Here is a 20505-nt window from a genome sequence, read left to right as displayed (position 1 = left end):
TTAAAGTATTTATATTGAACATCAAAATTCTCTCCAACTTTCTGAGAATCATATGTTTTAGTTACAGCACTTTATTTTAAAAGTGCCCTAATGACTTTCAAAGAATGTTACTTGTTTTTTCTTTCGTTTGTTCTTTTATGATGTTAGAAATTCAATCTCTGTCTTGCTTCTATGGCTACGTGATAAATTAAATTGAAACACCATAGACCTAAGGACAATTGAAAATTAGGTACAGAGAAAAAGAAGAGCTGTTTGCTTCAGTTCTTTAGTTGTATTAAGTATGCTTTTTAACTCCAGTATTTTACAAAAATGTACTAAAGATTTAAAACATCCCTCTCTTTCAATTTTTGTGCAAGAAGAAACAAGAAACCACCTACTAAATCACAAAAAAGTCAAAACCAAAGACAACAAGACAGCAAGACTGATATCCCTGAAAGTTCTGAAGGAGGAGGAAATAGAATTTTTTTTTATTATTATAAAATATTTCTTCATACTTTAAAAGAAATATACATTTTGGTAAGCTTTTTCCAGATTACCTTAGCAGAGTGATACTATTTTATTTTTATACACATACATACACACACATATATATGTATGCATGTGTGTATACATATGTATGTATATATACACTTATGCAAACAAACAAACATTCAAACATACATAAACCAAAATGAAAATCCCGACCAAGAATATAAACTTGGCTATATATTCTGAAGAACTGAACATTCAAACTGCAGAAATAAAATAATTATGAAAAAGATCACCATTTCAGACATGTTATCTAGTGTTCGGCCTTTCATTTCATCCATTTCACTTTTTACTGCAGATACTCTTTCCAACTCCTCCTGGGTGTAGCTATATCCAGAAATACCTTTCTTGTCTTCAATAGCTTGCTACAGATATTAAAAAAAAAGTGAAATGTGAGTTTATTACTCCAGTATTATGGCAAATTCTCTCATATAGCTGAAGTATTGTAAGAAAGCTGAAAAGGTAAGTACTGTAATCAATTTATTTTAAAAATCATGCATAATCTAGCCACCCCAACAACAAAATCCTTATCTAGCTCTTCTATCATAGGATATGAACAGCCCTCTGTAATATCATGATTTGGTCATCTGATGCCCAATGAAATTAACAGAAAGTTTCCACCTAATAAAGTGGGCTCAATCTGAAGATGTAATGTCTAATTTTTTTATAAACGACTGTCAAGCTAAACTAAAAAATTCTATATTCATTATAGTGATACTAATTCCATCTTGCCAAATTTTAGCAAAACTTTACATTTAATTATAAATGTGCAGTTTAGCAATGCTTGCTCATTCAGAATGCAAAAAGGGTATTTCCGTAAACTGAAAGCTGAGTGTTGACTTAAGCATCCACAATTTGCTGAAAAGGAAAATATTCGAAGAGAGATGTATTTATGAACTCCATGTCCATCATCCTCAAAAAACCTTTACGAGCATATGTTTAAGAAAATGTTTTGTCTCCTAATAGCTACTGCTGTTATGACAGGACCATTAGGGAGAAACTTCTAGGGTTTTGCCTCTGCTGTGATTTTATTGTAGGATGACTAGTATATATCGGTTATCCTACTGTAAATAACAATTTCTTAAGTGAAAACACATGTTCACACACATCCAGATTCCCTTTAGCTGAGTAACAATTAGGAGGAAAAGCCCTGATTCTTTACTGCTTAGATGCTTCTTGGCATCCAGGCAGCAGTTCAGATTATATTTTTAATTAGACCTACTGAAATCATATAACATCATCTCTTGCAACTATATGAGAGTCCTTTCCAAAGTCTATCCTATGTATTCTCACACTTTAATTTCATTTTTTAACCAAACAAGAATTTTGATGTTTAAAATGCAGGCATATAACACTGATATAATAACAGAAATATTTTGATAACAAAGATTCAGATACTAGAATAAAATACTGTAGCAGTAGATTGCTGTAGACTAAAAAGGGAATCTCTTTGCATTTAGAATACAGGTATATTCCCTGAATGCTTACAGGTGTGCATAGCAGAAATCTTTTTCCTACTGTTCCAGGTTAGAAAGAACCTTCCTCTGGTTTTAAATTTTGGAGTAATATGTCTGTCTTTTCCTTCACTTACCATGAAACACCCTTTCTTCTAAATGTTCTGGGGTAAGAATTTTTTTTCCTCCTCCTCTCTCTCCTTTTTTTTTAAGTACTATTCCTATATCTTTTTGCAGCAGTAATTTGAATCCTGGTTACTGTTAATAACGTAATTTTAAAAGCCCTTTATATATGGATACCAGAAATTAATTTAAAAATCCAATCTTGCTCTAACTGAGGTCAGTGAAGATTTGCCATTGACTTCAGAAAGTAGGGTCACAACCTTCAGTCTAAAAAGAAATAGGAGAACATGTATGACAGAAACAATTGCTGCACAGAAAAAAACAGTAGCTTGGCATAATCTATAGACAAAAATATGTATTTTTTTACTCTAGTAAGCCTTTTACAAAGGAGAACAGGAGAGCTGAGGATGAACTACATTAGCAAATAGCAAAAGAGCATCCACCTCATTACATAGCTAGTTATCAGGGGAGCAGGAGTGATGACCTGCCGGAGTGGTACATGCTTGTATTACCAGCTGCTGCTGAATAGCCTCATGGCGCTGTTTTAGCAGTTCTTCAGTCCTCTGGAGGATACCATACTCAGCTGTAATTTCTGCTATTTCTAGTCGCTTTTTTTTATAATACGTGTTTTTGCTCCGGAGCTTATTAACATAGTGTTTGAACTGAAACGAGAAAGAATAGAAATATCTGTCATTTAACTTAAGGCAAAAAATGGCCTTACCACAGACCGTTGCTATAAACAGTGTAATTATCCTATTTGGACTACATACAGAAGATCAAGTGTTTAGAACAGAGGACGGGAATTCAGGATTCCTGGAGTCTATTTATTTTCAATTCTGCATTTGCTCACTGTTTGAGATCAAAAACACCGGCTCTGTGTCTCAGCTCACCCATTTGTAATAGGGAGATGATTCAATTCTACTCACTCACCCCCATTTGACAATTGGAAATGTAATTAATGTTTGTAAAATGTTCTGAGAATCATGGATAATAAAAGTTATTTTAACAGTAATTTGCACTTGCAGCAGAACAGGAGATCAGCAGTGTCAGCCCCCAAGAGCTCTGCAGACCAAGAAGCATGATAAGAAAAATTAGGAGAAGAGAACATCTGAAAAGATTATTGTTTTTTAAATGCTTGCTCTCAATAGTTAAAGGTTATTGTTCTCTTTCAGTGCTTCCTGCAGACCTGAATGACATTAGTGGCTAATTTTTTAACAGGAAAATAAAAGTAGAGTCCTTGTGCAGAAGTGCAGAACTGTCATAAACAAACTTTGCATAAAATCTAGCCTTTGCTAATTGCATCTGAAATCCGTGTCTGTGTAATTTGAAAGACATCTGAAATACCAGGTGTTGAAACACACAACTGATATTTTTCTTTGTCTTAATTTTTTCTATCTGTCAGACAGGTTTAGCTCTTCTTCTTATATTTGACATGAGAGATGAGAGGCAATGGCCAGTCACAGCTACGAAGTGTATTCAGATGCAGAGGTACAAAACAAATAAAAGCTATTAGAGTGAATAGTGCAAGAACAGGCTTTGGAATGTTCCTTATCAAGGAGGGGATCAGCATGTGCAGAATGAGCCTGAAACAGGCAGCCTCAGGGAGAAAGCAGGAGTCCCACGAAGACAGACGCAAATTTAAAACTCCAGCATGAAAGAACCTACATTTTGAAATCTGCATTAATTTTCCTTTTTATAAAATTATGTGACCCTCCCTTCTGAAGAATAAATCCCCAAATTCAATGTGACCACAGCCTAAGAACCCCCAGAGTAACTGTATGTTCTATAAAAAGTGTCCTGGGCAAAATGCCCAAAATGAAATCAACCCTGTTCATCTGCCATCCTGTGCAATATCTAGGCCAAAGCTGCTTCTCTCTTGCTATGCTCCAGAACTATTTTTAAAGCCAAAAGCTATAAACGTTTTTGGTGAAAGAACAAACCCACAAATTACTCAATGTGCTCTATGCAGATTGGACTATGTGTGGCTTCGGAATACCATTTACATTGTGCGTATTACCTAGGACAAGGATAGACAAGGTCACCTAAGACACAGCTCTGCACAGCAGAGGCAGCGCTACAGTCATACTGTCTTTGTTATATTATTGGTGCATTTAATATATTATTACCAGAATTAATTATTTTTTTCACAGCAATTTCAACTATATCCTCTTAGTTAGTACAAGAGACATTTTTTGTTTTGCTTAGACAATTCCAAGTATTCTGTGATTTTTCAAGAGACTATAGAAGTATAAATACATTCTCTCCAACTAACTGAAGAAAATTTAAGGGAAGCATAGTTTCCTGTCTCGACGGAGTTATTCCAGGGATATTTCATTAGACCAGTGGAATATAGTAACAAATGATGTAAGGAAAGAAGTTCGTATGTGACCACATACAGCTATCAAATCTGAGTGATTTTCTCTCAGTTTATCCCAGGATAGAAAGTAAACTATTATTCTCCTCACTTCTATAGCTACTTCTAAGATTTTGAAAATAGCTTGAGTGGGAGGTAGAGTATTTGCATATTCAATATTCAAAGCACAATCTATCTTACAATGGAAATCAAAGGATCTTGTTGATTACAGAACTGATTCTACCAATGTTCTATTATTAGCTGATTAAGCTAGGACTATATAATAAAAATTCCATCCAAAACTAACTATCTACAAGCTGCTTATACTGACAAGTGAAACCTACCCATTTTAGGAGATGCATGTCTATCTTTTGTAACCTCTGCTTTTTTAAAAGCAAATTTAAGTTTTCACATATCTTATATTGCAGGAAACAAGATAAAACAAGATATAAACAATCAGAGCAAAATGGTAATATCTGTAAAAAAGAATCAACAGTTCGGCAAAATTTTCAAAAGATTTCATCTACTCCAAATGCAGCATATATTAGCCCCTCTAAATCTAAGTGAAGCCTTTTTTAGATCCAGGGCCAAATTCAGAGCTGGAGTTATTAACGCCACTTAAATCAGCAGCTTGGAAGGATCTTACGGCAAAATTAGGTTTCTCCAACCTAAAAGCTGAGAATCCGTAAGTATTCAAAAATTATAAATAAGCTTGCTGAAAAATACCAGTGTTTTCATTTGTGTAAGCATTACTTCTGAAGCTTTAAACATCTCTTGCTCCAACCAATACACGGGTGAAAAATCAAGCCCTTCAAATGGTATAAAATACGGTATTTTACTGTGGCAAAAGGTCTTTTAAATAATATGAATAATTCAGAAAAGAGTAACTATGTCTAGCCATATCACTTTCAAGTTAATGACCCAAAAGGAATCCCATTTTTGACCAACAGCATTTTCCCATAGACGAGGTCAACTGCTCCCTGCGTAGAAACTCAGCAGGCTCAACCTACCGAATTCCCACGGATCTGTCAGTGCCCAGAGTAACGTACCATTCAAGGCTATGTCCACTAGTAAGCTTTTCTTTCTCAAGCAACTTAACACAAATAGTTATTTAAGCTTCAAAGATTAAATGACTGGACAAGAACCAAATGCTGGCACTGAGTCAGCAGTCAAAGTAAAAAGGCTTTTTGACCCATGTTTGCTAGTCTAGTCAGAGCCCCCCGAGATATAAAAACTATCAATATGAAAGCAAAGAAATATTATGTTTTTCCACTTGGCTATTTTTATGAGTGACTATAATATGAAAAGCTTGGAAGGTAGGTTATAAAATAGAGTAAATGAAACCATATACTATCATACATTGTCCTGAAGCATGCAGGTATCAAGCATCCCTGGCGGATTTTCTGTATTATGTTCCATTTTTATTGAAAAATTCACCAATACCAGTACTTTATGCTTCTCCATTTATTATAGTCTGCAAGCGATTGATATCAACTGATTAAGTCTTACAACACTTTGGTGAGGTAGGTAAATACTATTATAATTCTAAATGACAAAACTGAATCAACCTATTAAAATGGCATCTCTAGGACCATAGTCTGGTAGTTTACCCCCCTCCAGGAAAGAATGTAAGCATGTTAACCACATGCTTCAGCGCATTGCTGAACTGGGATCAAAGCCCAGCTCCTCTAATACTTAGTCCTATGCTTCACTATAAACTCATAATTTCTTTTCCTTAAAATTAACATTTGCCCCATGTGAAAGTTTCACAAGGTTCTTATTCCAAGATTATCATTAACAGAGAAACTGAATAAGCTTGTTTTCAGAAAAGAACAAATCCCAGATTAATCCTTCACTTTCGTGTCAATCTTTAAAAATAGTGTTTTGTGGATTATTGTATTAATTTGTATTTTTATAGTAATCAAAATATTATTTGTATGAAAGCACTACAGAAAATAAGGTATTAATTACTAAAAAAAGATTTCTTTCTGAAATACAAAATCTAAAGAAGCTTCCAAACAAATATTTTGTCAGTGAAATCATTTCCCTAACCAGAATAATTACAGCAAATCTTACTTAAGTATCTCTATTTCTTGGATGAAGGATTAAGGAGTAGATGTATAATTTTCTAGCTAGACCAATTAACATATATATACTGTATTAAAATTTAGTTAAGTATTAAAATTTAGTTAAGATAAGTTCCTGATCATGACAGGTTTTCAGTAATCTTTTCTAAGACGCTATAGATTTGAGCTAGTACAGCCATTATTGGATAAGATTAATGACTCATATACAGAAGGACAGACTTTTAAAATATAAGACCAGTATTATCTCAGTCTATTGAAATTAAAGTATCCTGCAATCTGCTCAATAGACAGATTAATCAGGAAAATTCTTCATTAGCTGTGAATAGGATATCTCTCTAGGCACGCTTGCTTCTGGGCAGGAAAGAAATATTGAAGTAGCCATTACTAATAATTTGGACCAATCAAAATATTTTTAATGAAAAAACATTTTCAGTTATCACTGAAAACGCACCGATCAATAAAATTAATGATTTATTCATGCCAGTGGGGGCTGAAAGAGCATTCAGTTCTGTGAAGCTATATTTTATGTCTGAATCATTGCATATATTTGGCCTCAATGATGCTTAACTTCTTGCAGTAAAAAGCTCCTGGCTTCTGTAAGAATCCTATAGATTTGCGTTCTTTGTTCTCACAGTTCAACTGTAATCCACTCTCCTATTTCTCGTTTGAGGAGTTTCTGGCAGAAAGGAATATAACTGTTTCCAGGCTGTTAATGAAGAGAGGAAAGTAGCATACTGATGCGATAATATCCCGCATCCTGGCTTAAACCATTTAATGTTTGAATTGTCAGCTCTTCAATGGCCACTTTTTTTAAAAAAAATCCATCTATTTAGTTATGTGCTAACTATCTGTCTCCTGGTGAGTGCAAATTCATTTGATAGTTTTAGAGGAAAAGTGATAAGAAAATCTATGGTATAGGCCTCTTGCTTTCTGTTTTCAAAGCATATCAATCTGTTTATTTTTAATATTGTTTTATGTGGGGGGAGGAATGGATGAGCATTTGTATGAAAAATTAAACTAAGTCTTTCTGTAAGCTAATGTGCAAACCTCTTATGTGTTAACAAGTGCATAGAACTTTCTATACTGCAGTCTCAAAAAAAAATTCATTTTAACTACTGGAGGTAAACACAGCTATGATACTATTCTACTCTGATGCCCTGGGAAAGTATAGGCTCTTGGGGCCCTACACTGAACTCTGAAAAGTACAATGCGCTGTGTAAAAAGCTAAAAATATCACAGCTTTACCTAGGATCACTTGTAATTGAACCATCTAGCCTTCTAAGTGTCAACATTTGATGCCCCAATTTTCAGGATCTGACAGCTGCAGCTAAGAGCTTGCCAACTTTGCCCCATGTTCATTGCGCTTTTGTTTGAAGTACTTAAAAAGATTTCATAATCCTCGAAGTAGATAATTTATTCCTACCATTTTGTGTTTGGTGCAGAATGAACTGGTTATCTCTGCTGTTTCTTCTAGGTTCTATCTAGCTGTACAACCTCTTGAACCGACTGGAATGCTGTAACATTCCTGTTTATGATTTGAGAAGAAAGCAAAACACTAACACCTAAAAACATAAGCCAGATTGACCTTTTGGTGAATGAAGTGCTAAGAAGACCTGAACTGGAGATCTAAATACCGGTATGTGAGCACAAGCTAGGAAGGCATTAATTCTTTGATTGCCAGGTCTTGTGAGTGCCATGATGTAAGAGGATACAGCAGGGCTGCAGAAAGAGAAGATGAGAAATGCTGGGTATAGGAGACAAATAATTCTTTGATTTAACTGTAGAATTCAGTAGGCTAAAGATGGCAGGACTAAAAGCCAGCAAAAGTCTGCATTAAAATCACTTCTTTCATCCTTTTTGAAAAGTGGAGGAACTACATGAAAAATGTGCACAACTGCAACAAGACTATAGGGAAGCTCTTGGCTGTCAGAAAGTACAAAGCGAGGGTTTAATGTACAACTTCATTCTGTTCCCATCGAACATACGTATTACAATAGTGCGCTACATTGGTGAGGATTTCCTTTGGTATTGGCTCAAAGCTAGAGTAACAGCTAGAGTAAAGCTAGTGAACCAGCAAATACAAATTTAAAAGCGTATCATCTTAGAAACAAACATAGACTGAAAGGTTATCCAGGTGAGTGATGAAGAGACTTTCTTGATGAAAGATAACCTGTTCACTTCACTTTTGCTTCAGCACCTCTTCCCCGCAGACTCATCTGTCTTATCTCTTAGTCCTGTCTTCTCATAACAGTCTCTGAAGCAGGACTGTTTCTGTAATATGTGCTACTACTCTACTTTAAGTAGATAAGTAAATTATGGTACTAAGCTCCTACGCAACATTTTTGTCAGCAGAGCTCAAGACATTTACAAAGAAGTTAAGGATCAGTATCTCCATTTTACAGATGAGGAAACTGAGACCTTTGAAAATAAAGTGATCAAATCCAAAACCTTTGCTACAATTTTAGTCACAAGAAACACTCTTTCACAGTTTTAAACTGGTGCCTGTGAGTACTACTACAGTATAATTAATAAACAGGGACAGGACATTAGTCTTTTAATATTGTCTCCTTTGGGACAATGTACAGCGTATTTTACAAAATAGGAAATGCTTTTTGACAGACACGCAAACACTTCTTATTTTAAGCAGATGGTTTTGCTCAAAGTGCTCAGTCATTTATTCTCCAGTCCTCAAAATAAAGACTTTAAAGATTTACAATGTCAAAAGCAGAATACATTTTAATAAAAGGAATGTAGGTTATGTCCAAAACAGGTCTCTTCCTTTTTTTTTCATCTTGAGCCACTTCCCTTGGTCAGACAAAGAATATGAATTTTTCATTATCAAGCCTCTTACTAGGTTGTGTAATCACTTTTCCCTACTACCCTGCTCTCCTTGAATTACTGTATTAGCCAACAGTTCAAGAATCAGAGCAAGCTGTCCCTATCAGGAGTAGGCACAATATGAAGCAGCTTTTACATTACAGTGCATTGACAGATAATGTAAAACATACGCTGCTGTCTTTCTAATGCAATGCTGTTGATTAGTTAGACATTTCTTTCCCATTATATTTCCACATATCATCTGCTTGCTTTCTTTTTTTTTCTGTTTTTGTTTATTTAAAAAGCTGTCAAAGACTCTAGCAAGGTGCACACTGGGGTTAAAAAGCCTGTCATGGAGAAAAATCTAATCCAGTGGTTTGTTATTACATTATCACCTATGGAACACAGTAAACGAGTATGGTATGTCACAGTACAAGTATCAGATCAAAGTTGAAAGTCTTAATTCTTCAAAGATTTACTGAAGTCTTGCTAACATGAGTAATTCACTGGAGTCGAGATACAGTAACTGTTGTAAACACAACCCGGGCAGTAAGTCTCTGTGTTACTGTTTCCACCTGTAGTTTTCATCTTGATTTACAGTAGGGGAAAAAGGCAAGAAGGAAGACAGTATGAAGAGCAGCACTGGAGTAATAAGTCTTCCATATTATACAGGAACATTTATGAAAGAGTCTACACATACACATTTCCATGCTTGATTTACTCAGTAAGGCTCCTTTAAAAGAAAATTGATTTTTGTGGAGCAGGCTTTTCCGAAAGGATCAGGAAGGGAGTTCCTTTTACAAAGGGTGTTCCCTGTACTGAGTAGCATGTAAAAAAGCATTGAAACAGGCAAAGAAAAAGAGTGTAAGTCTTACCAAATGATGGGAGTGCAAATGAAAAGAATATGTCAAAGAATAAAAACATATACTAAGTCAAACAACGATGCAGCTGATGTACTCTTTGCTTTAGCGATTCTGCCTGTAAATAGACTCAGCAGGCTTCTCCCAAATAAAGAAAAATTCTTAAGAAAGATCAACTCATTTTGCAGACACATCATTACCCAGCTCCAGCAGCCTTATTCTTCGCAAAAAAAAAGCTGTTTTGATCAGTACGGCTTCAAATAAAACTTTGCTTGAGCTAAGCTGATTACGCTAGTCAAAATCTGTCTTACAGGTAAACTTCAGGATGGTCTATGAAAACATTTTTGGAGTAAAATCCTATGTGTCTAATAAATACAACAGAACTAACTGAACTTCTGATAATTGCTGGCATTTTGCTTTTCAATCACATATCACACAAGAACAGATACTAATATTGTTCATTTTTATTGTACATCTAATAATAAAATTGATCTACATGGCTTTTTGCTTGAAATCCTGTTATCATAAGTCTTGATAACCTTTATAGTTTGTCAAAATTATTTATTATCTTACTGTTGTGACGATATTAACATTATTTTGACTCAAAGCTCTAGACTGTTAAGACTGATCAACATCAAGTACTGATATACTTTGCAAACTGTTAGATATAATTTCAGGTATAAATACTGGAAGGCATTTGAAAGCACTGGACAGCATTGTGCTATCTGCACTTCAAAAACAGTTTTCAAATATGCTTTTTTGTTGTCAAAGTCTAACTTATTGTACATAAGAAAAGCAACAACTAGGCTGTTGGAATGCCGAGGCCATATAGTTTGACACCATACTATAAAAATTGATAAGATACTGTAGAAACAGTTACTACCACAGAAAGTTAATCAGAAATTGTAAGTAAACAAGAATTGATCCATCTATTACGAATCTCCTCTTTCTCATATACACTGTTAATTTGCATACCTCATCCCCTTTCAAAACTTCAGAGCCTTCTAACTCACGGGCCTGATTTGTTTTCTGTAGCATCTGGCTCTCAGTGTTTGACATCTCTTCCTTAGCAGCCTGAAGTTCTTCTGCCTTGGCTTCCTTTTTCCGGGAAATTATAGATGCCTGCATGATCATTAGAAATGTATATGGACAAGTAAGATAAAAATTGCACTTGCTCAGCCTTGTTTAATCATTAGCAAAATATAATCAATTAAATTTGTGTGGCACCACTGAAAACATATTTCACCTATAGGAAACTGACTTTCATTAAGAAATGTGAGCATGTCTCTTTGCAAAGAAAAAAGTAATGATTACACATTATATATATGTATGTATAGTGGGTTAAATCACAGCTTCATTAAAGTGGATTGCAAATTCCCAACTTTCTTTAGCAGAACTGAGATTTCTCCCATATGTTTACTTCCCCAGATTCATGTTGATATATTTTACATTTTAGATATTCACTTCTTCATCCCATTTTTTCATTTTCATTGAAAAAAAAAGGAGTATGCATTTTAGTTGTTCCATTTCATCTATTTAATCCCTTCTTGTGCATATGTAGGATATACCAACATGGCTTAATTGGAAAGGTATCCAAGATTTCACAAATGTCATAATACAGATTTTTATAACTCCAACCTACTCCAACCTACAGAAATATGTTGTACTAACAGCAGAACCTGGGCACTAAATCTTGGCAAATAGCTAAAACACAAGGAATAAAGCAATACATATAGAAATACTGCAGATTACAGATTAGTCCATTTCTTTGAGTCTAGAAGATAAAATGTTTAATAAAAAATATTTTTTAGCAGGCAGAATATTTAATAGTGCCTAACATTTGACCGGGAGATTAATGGAGTTAGGAATATAAATCTAAATTAGTTCAGAAGAAAATAGTTACTGAAACATACTATTTAAAATTTTTTTAAATAACAATATATGAATTTAGACACATAGTTGGTTTCTTTTTATGAAAGGAAAAACTTGAGAAAAAAACGAAGCAAACTACACAATGGCTTTCTTGCACTGGGTTAAAAGGACCAGCTTTATTTCTAAAAATATATCTAATAGAGAATTCTGCCTAGGGTAGCATCTCAGCTTCTTGCTTTGTGAGTTATCTGCTGCGACAAACTGTGCTACAATATACACGATTCTTTTGTGAAACAGAAGCCAGTCCCTAGTAGAACAAAGCAAAGACCACCATATGCTTTCAACTCACAAAGGAAACCTGAATTCCTGGAGCACTTCATTCACTGAACATCATAACTATATCACAAGCCAGTTAGTCTTTTGTACCAGCACATTATGTAGCAGGTTAATCTTTAGGGAAGAAATGCATCTCTTACAAAACAAAATTGTGTGTTTCATATTGCATTTGCAATTGAACTGTAGCACACATTTTATCATATCTTTTCCTCTTACTGATAGATCTTACCTAAACCTTTTTTTTTCCCCTCACTGTAACCATAAATATTATCACAAAAGCTTCCATAAAACTAAGGGCTATATGGGTTGTTAGGGAAAAAAAATCATTAGTGTTTCTGTGTAAGCTCTGAAAACAAAACCTTTTTATAACTTGTGAGTTTACTAACAAGATAGTCTATTTTATAAAGATAGCCTTAGATAGCCTATTTTATAAAGAGGCTATTTCATGGCCTTAAGATGAAAAGCAAAGAATACCTTCTTAACAGGTGTAACAGGAAAACAGCACGTGGTCAATCACAAGCAAGTAATATAACTGAAAGTGAGCCCTGCATCTAGGTCTGACTGCAGCAGTCAGCCCACACACTGTCTTTTAAGAATCTGTCCACAGCTGGAGCTTTACCAAAATAGCTCCTCCAGAACAACCGTTCCAGAATTACTGAGATGCAGCTGAAGGACAACACCTTTCAGCAACTGAGTAAGCTCTACGCATACATATATTCAAATACTATTTATTCAGTTTTTTGTCTACCATTACTATTTATGTCTACTGGTTTATACTAAATAAATTAAAGAAAAACACTAAGTAAAACATTCAAAGACTAGAATTGCTTTACTGGTTCTGCTTTAGAAATGTTTTGTTCCTTCTTACCTGCTGACGATACATGGAAAATTTGCTATCAATTGGCTCATATTTCATCATTCTCTTCTCAATAAGCTGATTAATTTGTGCATTTACTTCATTTATCTGGAAGACAGAGTAGAAAACTAAGGAAATAAAGCTTTATTTCTTTGTCTTCTCCAAGAAAATCAAATGCTTGGCAAATCAAATTTACAATGTTAACTATAAGGAAATATTACTAGTTCCATTTTTAAAACTGAGAAACAAACCCAAAGAAACCAGTGAGTCATTCAGTATTGTCCAGGAAGAGGCTATGTTTTTGGACTTCCAGTTCTGCACCCTTATGATAAGACCTGCAGAAGCATGATGTTGGCCCTGAAAAGGAAGTGAGCTGGTGCAGACAGACAGAAAATGCCTGTAAATTGGCACACAGAGACAGAAAAAAGGGTGATGTTGCCATATATTATGTGAAAATGTAATTTTATCAATATTTGCTAAAATCCTTTTTCACTCAACCATTTGTCACCAGTTTAAAGAGGAGCAGATTAAAACTAAGTGACAGCAAATTTCATCAATGCTTTTAAGATTCCCAGATCACCATTTCCAGCTCTGTGATACACTCTTTCTACTGCCACAAAATGCAGCTGTTTGACCATATTCTCAAATTCTTGATCTTCATTCTAGCTGCAGCTTTAGAGCCTACTGCATCTGGCAACTAATAAACAGCTATACCAGTGCACTGCTTCCAGCTTTTCTGATCCTGACTTAATGGTACACTGGGACTCTAATCAGCCATGGAAACAAAAGCCCAAGTAACCTTCCTTTAATTCTCTGCTAGCTAGATGAGTGCTGATAAGCAAGCAGTATAAATAGGTGCTGAAATTCAATGAATTTAAACATAATGCAGTTATAGTGCTGGAAATTACCTTAATGTTTCTGCCAGTAATACCTGTGTGCTTTGAAAGCTAAGTATTTCAAATATAAGAGTACTGTAATACCTGAAAAAAATCTCTCTAATAAATTCTCTTCTTTTACCACAGCTATTAGTGGTAGAACAGGTCTGAATCTGAAGATGGTTTATGGATTCCCTTCTGTAAATATTTGTTTTATGTATTACAAAATGCACGATAGTAGCTTGCCTAGTGCAACTCAGCTCCTTTTTCAGATATTCAAATAGAAGATTGACTTTACAAAGAATGGTGTCTAAGGCCATGCTGTGATAACAGCCAAGTATACAGCCTGCTTGTATTAGATAATAACATGAATATTCTTCCAAAATATAACAAATTAAAAGGCAACCTCACAGGTTATAAAAGATCTTGATTCTCTTTAAAATACCGGCACAAACCAGTGATATGCTTGGAAAAGAACAGTGCAAAGCAGGGCTTCAACTATGTCTAAAAGAAATGATTGCAACCACAGATACTGTTTTGATTAGAAGTATGCTGGGAAGGCACGGGCTGAATTACAGAGCTAGCCTAATGTTTCAGGTCTAATCTACAGTTTAATAATATTTTCATTCTTACAAATATAATGATCAGGACCCAGAAGAGCTTTGGGCTGTCACTGATTTTACTTTTATGATAAACAGACTTAACCTTAAATTTGAACATATTCTTGCTGGCACTTGACTGCCAATTCCCGTCTAGGAACATCCAGAAAACCTGTAAACATTTCTTTATTACACTAACGTGACATGCACTAGGAGAACGAACACTCAGGCTATCAGCATGTTGATGTAGATGCTGAACCTCTCTGCTGTCCAGACACAAGAATGGGGGATGACAGCTCTAACAGACCCATGGGTAAATCATTCTCTGATCTATCACAAAAGCTCTGTTTCTTCCTTATCTGTCTTTCACAACAAATTAATGATTGGAGATCCTGGGAATATATTAAAAAAAAAAAAAAAACAGCTGGGAAGGGAAAGAGAGGAATTTAGACTGACAGCGTACACAGTGGTATGCAAAACTGTTCTTCCTACCCTCACTAACATTTTCATAAACTTTCATCACAATCAATAGAAATACTAGTAAGTAGTGCTCCTCTAAATTCCTTCAAAACATAGTATTATTTATTTAATCTTTAATTATGATGATGCAAATATGAAAACTTCACTGAATGAAATCTAGAAATATACTTGTGGGGCAACAAATCACACATTTGGTCAATTATAAATTATGTTTTGCTATAAACAGAAAGTCTAACAGATCCTAAACTTGCTCAGTAGCATAATTATTAGATTTTTAGGTTTAGATTTCCCTATACAACTAGGATATACATTATGATTAAGGATTTCGCTCATTCTAACAGAATTAGGTTTTAATAGCTGGGGAAAAAAAGGAAAATTAAATCAAATATCTGATCCACAAATTTGCTTTGTTCTTACCAATGAAAACATCAATGATACACAACTATTCCAAACACAAAGGAGTTCTCAGCCATCACACATTGTTCAGGAGAAACTATTGCTGAGATACACTATTCAGAGAAGTTTGTTCTCCAATGTATAAATACTCTTTACACGTTGATATAAACTCTGATGATGTCATAGCCTCTTTAAGAGTTTAAAACAAGCTAAAACTGAAGAGAATAAAAAAATCAAACCTCCAGTGCAAAATTAGTATCTCTGTTCACACCACTCTGTTCACAGCAAATTGTTAACATAATTTTTAAATAGCAGTTGAGGATAGGCAGATTTTTTTTACTTATCTAAGAGCTTCTATTTAGTGAATAGCATGTCTTCTTTACTTTTACAACTGAAGGGAATTTCCTTTGGTAATCTAACATATTTTATCAAGGATGTAAAGTAAGGATAAGAGAATTACAATGTACATATGCTAAGGAACACAAATTAGGTGTGACTCTAGTCAACTTACCTTGATTTCAAGTACATTGAGATCAGACTGGCTCATAGCTGGCTCTGCAACCACCTTTTGTAAGAAATATAATGATTTCTTCTTACTTTCAAGCTCTCTAGGTAATTTTTCAGTAACCAGGTATGAATTGAACTTTATCTCCTCTTCCAACTTCTTCATTAAGCCTTAAAATAAATTAAATCAATGTGTATCTAAACAGAGTAATGTAGATAATAGTTAGGTTTAATTTCACCAACACTTTAAACTATTTAGCACTAGATTACAATAATAACATTAAGCTTGAGTTTTCTTCTCAAAAATAAAACAAATAGGTAGTTATTTGATTTAGATTGTTAATCTGGATATTAAAAATATACTCTATATTACACCTATTACCTATCTTTAACTTTACAGTTATTATTTTTCTTACCTATCTTTAACTTTACAGTTATTAATTCCTCAACAAGTTCTTTAAATCTGTAAACAAATAAAACCTTACACAAAAGAATGGCATTGAAAGCAATTTCATTAGGTACATATCAACATAGTGGATTCTATGGTATTTTTTTTTGTTGTGAACTAAAGTCTTTTGAAGTTTTTAAAGCTGAGGGCCCAACTTAGGTCACTTATGCTTATACACATTCAGGGAGAGGGACAGCAAACTATTTAAAATACATTGCAAAATCTTCAACTGACAACAGGCAACTGTAGTGTAATTAGTCCTCCAAGACACCTGCGCCAAGGACTACAGTGAGGTTTGGAAGTTGTATGTCAGATGAAAGTGGGAATGAGTACTTCAGACCAAAAGAACGGCAAGCAGCCCAGGTACTTTTTAGAACTTTTTTTTTTTTTTTTTTTTTTTAAGCATACAGAATTGCCATGAAATGCCAAGAAAAACAAGAAATTCCAAGCCTCTATCTCTTTCATTTACTGTGTAGAGATACAAGAGTACAGTTGATGTTGCTAAAAGAGAGACAATAAAGGATGCAGGTCAAAGTGGAGGTTTGGGGTCTCAGGCTAAAAGGCTGCTGACCACACCACTGACTGACAAAAGGAGAAGGTCCAAACAAAGCGAAGTAGAAGCCTAGGAAAGGGCAGCTATTTACCTCTAGAAACAGGGTACTGAAAGATCTCCCTCACCTTCTGCTCTCAGTTCAGACTGAAAGGAAAGCTACTTGCTTTGGCTGCCAGAGAAGTAATAAGACATTTTAAGGTCTTGAGAAAAGTCCTCGAGAAACAGAAGGAAGTAAACAGCCCTTAGGGAAAGCACTGCTGCTAATGAAGTGAAATCAGCACAAACTAAAAATGAGTGGGAATTCCTCTTTTCCAGCAGTTTAGTCTGTTGATCTATGTTTTTATGTAAAACAACTCTATGAGAGGATGTTTTACCCTTCAGGGAAAGGTCATTTGTCTTATGCAAAACAAACGAGCAGCAGCAGCGGTTTCAGAATGGCGAGCACGGTTACTCCGCGTGCAGTAGCCATTATGTACTTGGCACTACAGCTCTACCCTGCGATACCAGAATCGGATCTACTCAAAGAGAGTATTAATCAACATGTAAGAATTCCCTCTTGTTTCTTCCAAAAGAACTGGCTTCAGCCTTCCTCAGCTCACTGTGGAGCTGGGCAGGAGGGACTAGGTTTAAACGTTTCATTAAATCTATCACCTCTGCAAATGCAGCAAAGCTTCCCACATACACCATGAGCTGAGCGATCTCCTCAGAAATGACTAGGAACACAACTACCAATTTGATATTTCTAATCAAGAACTTTGGCATGGAAATCAAAATGATACCAATTAAATTATTGCTCTATTAAATGTTAATATTTTAAAATTTTCAAACTAATTTCTTTTTTTCCAGTTTCCTCTCTTAAGAGCAAAAAAAATTCACCATATGTAACCGATACTTTACTTCTGGTACTCCTCCAGCTTTTTTATAAAGCTGTACATACCTAAGTAATTTACTGTACATATGATACTAAACTCTGGAAACTACCATGTCTGAACAAGTGCTTTCCTAAGAGCAGAGACCTATTGACTTTACAGGGTATAACCTCGATTACTGTCTGGATTTATTTTTCAGACAACCTGAGAGCTGTTACCAGCTTTTAAACACTGACTGTTTCTGCATTATGCTTGCTCTTGAAGGCACAGCAAGCAACGAAGCAAGTTAAAACTTGACTTCTTGATGGGGAAAGACATGATGATGTCAGCATCACTCATGACTAATATAGCTTCTTTCCTAAATACTTTCGGATGTATTTTTACTCCTGTAGGATTTGACATTTGGAGAAGTAACTACCTAAGTGCTATTTCTACTGCTTAACTGCTTAAAAAACAAAACAAACACAGGGCAACTCTTTCTTTTTTCCCCCTCAGTAAAACTTTTTTTTTTTTTTTTCCCAAATTCCCAGGCTAGAGGAAAGCAAAGCAAGCATACTTTAAATCTTTCCATTACACACTTCAAAATCCTGTTTTTAATGTTTTAACATTGACTTATGGTTACAAAATCTACATACGTAAGCAGCACAATAAGTCTGGCTCTTTGCCCTATTTTAGTCAGGTTCTGCCAACCCTGTATTTATGTGAAGAGCTATTAACAGCAATTCCTCATGTTTTCCATTCCTCTTTTTATTATTATTATTACAAAGAGAGCAGTGGGAGATAGTTTCTTAGTGCTTACTTGGTCATGTAGGAATCAGGCAACTTTCCCTACCTAGTTCTACTAATGGATCTAAAGCCTAATTTACCTTGCACTTAAATTCCTATTTTTTCCCCTTTACAGGCCACTGATTGTGCAATTTATACCAAAAACATTTGCTACAATTACAGATTAAAAAAAAGAACAGAACACATTTATAGGCTATCTGCCAACACTTTGTTTAGCATCCCATAGGAAGACCATGACAAAAGCAGGTCTAGAATGGGCTTCCACATGGCATTCACTTGCTTAATATCAAAGTCCTCCCTTGCCTTTCTGCAATTGTTCCCAATTTAAGAGTATTAAGATGATTCAGTCCACAGCTTCCAGTGACATCACTTCCCTTTTCCAAATATCAGACAGAGGTCTGAGACATGCAAACACTGCCAGACTATGATCAAATCATCCCTTCAACATCTCCTTTGAAAAACTAAACAGCTTCCTAAATCTTCCACTATAAGGTATACTTTCCATGCTCGTAATTATTCTTGTGGCTCTTCTTTGAAAGCTCTTTAATTTTTCAGCATTCTTCTTGAATTTCTAAACAATAGACACACTGTTGCAGTGAGGGATATATCAGACCTAAAAACAGAGGTAAATAAGCCATCATTTTTTTCTATGAATAAATACCAGGACGGCAAAAAAGATTTAGCTGCAGTTTTGCACTAGGAGCTCCAGTTCCACCACTTTCCTGCCATGATCCACAAGCTTTTTTGAGAGTTAGTTCTTCAGAATGAGTCCTCCATCCTGTAACTATATTACTCCTAGAGGACTAGCATCACACTTGGCTATTCATTAAAATATATACTGTTGGCTCATGCTTGGCTTACTAAGCAATTAAGGTCCCTGCAAATCAATAGTCTGTCCTCCTTGTTATCCAGTTACTTCCTCAATCTTTATTTCATCTGACAATTTTAGCAGTGATCATTTGCTATTTTCTTTCATGTCTCTGATGCAAATAATAAACAGCAGAGAGCCAAAAGCTGATTTCTGCAGGTTCCCATTAGACATATCTACTCTGTGCCGATTCCTTCATTAATTTACATTTTTAAACGTTCAATAAACTACTTCTAATCCATTTAATATATATCATACTGAAATTTACTGCCCTAGTTCGTTCATCAAAATGGAGTGCAAACAGTGAGTCAAGGATTTAAAAAGTTAACCATAACAATACCATTAATCCTACCAACCATACCTGTGTTCTCATTAAAGATATCAACTTAATTTAAAAGTGTTTTCCCCCCTAACCTTGTATCAACAGCAATTTTATTTCCTTCTTTAAAAGTTTTCATTAAACAAGTTCCAATTAAGCCACTCTCCTTTACCACACACATCTATAACTTCAATTTGTAACCTTTTCAGCAGTGTTGATGGAGATTATTTAAACTTGCAATTTTAGGGAAAGACAGTTCTGTGGATCAAATGAAGAGATTTAAACCAAACAAAAGAATAATGTTCATGTTTTCTTTCAAATAAATATGTTAATAATAGCATCCTAAGTTGCTATTTTTCATCAAGTGTACAGAACAACACAACAGATCTGTATAAAGCAATTCCTCTTTAACTGGTACCTTTGAAGGCCTCCTTCCTCTAAATCTGTTGCAATGTATTAACTTAATGAAGTACATAAATTAGACATTTCACTGTTTATCAACAACAATCATTTTAACACATT

General features: G+C 34.8%; 1 protein-coding gene across 2 annotated transcripts in view; it reads right to left on the bottom strand.

Annotated features, from left to right (window-relative positions):
• The window catches only part of IFT81 (intraflagellar transport 81), a 42829-nt gene that overhangs the window by 10625 nt on the left and 11699 nt on the right, over positions 1-20505 (bottom strand). Inside the window, exons 9-13 of one of the 2 annotated variants that reach the window (XM_062589817.1) lie at positions 16148-16311; positions 13299-13394; positions 11198-11344; positions 2618-2767; positions 765-893 (exon numbers count right to left, since the gene is read on the bottom strand). In XM_062589817.1, the coding sequence (XP_062445801.1) occupies positions 765-893; positions 2618-2767; positions 11198-11344; positions 13299-13394; positions 16148-16311 (686 nt within the window). Of the gene's footprint in view, positions 1-764; positions 894-2617; positions 2768-11197; positions 11345-13298; positions 13395-16147; positions 16339-20505 lie in introns of both variants that reach the window. The other variant, XM_062589818.1, reaches the window with a different exon arrangement.

This window comes from Rhea pennata, chromosome 17 (assembly GCF_028389875.1).
Source record: "Rhea pennata isolate bPtePen1 chromosome 17, bPtePen1.pri, whole genome shotgun sequence".
Taxonomy (NCBI): domain Eukaryota; kingdom Metazoa; phylum Chordata; class Aves; order Rheiformes; family Rheidae; genus Rhea; species Rhea pennata.
This window is presented reverse-complemented; position numbering and strand designations above follow the sequence as displayed.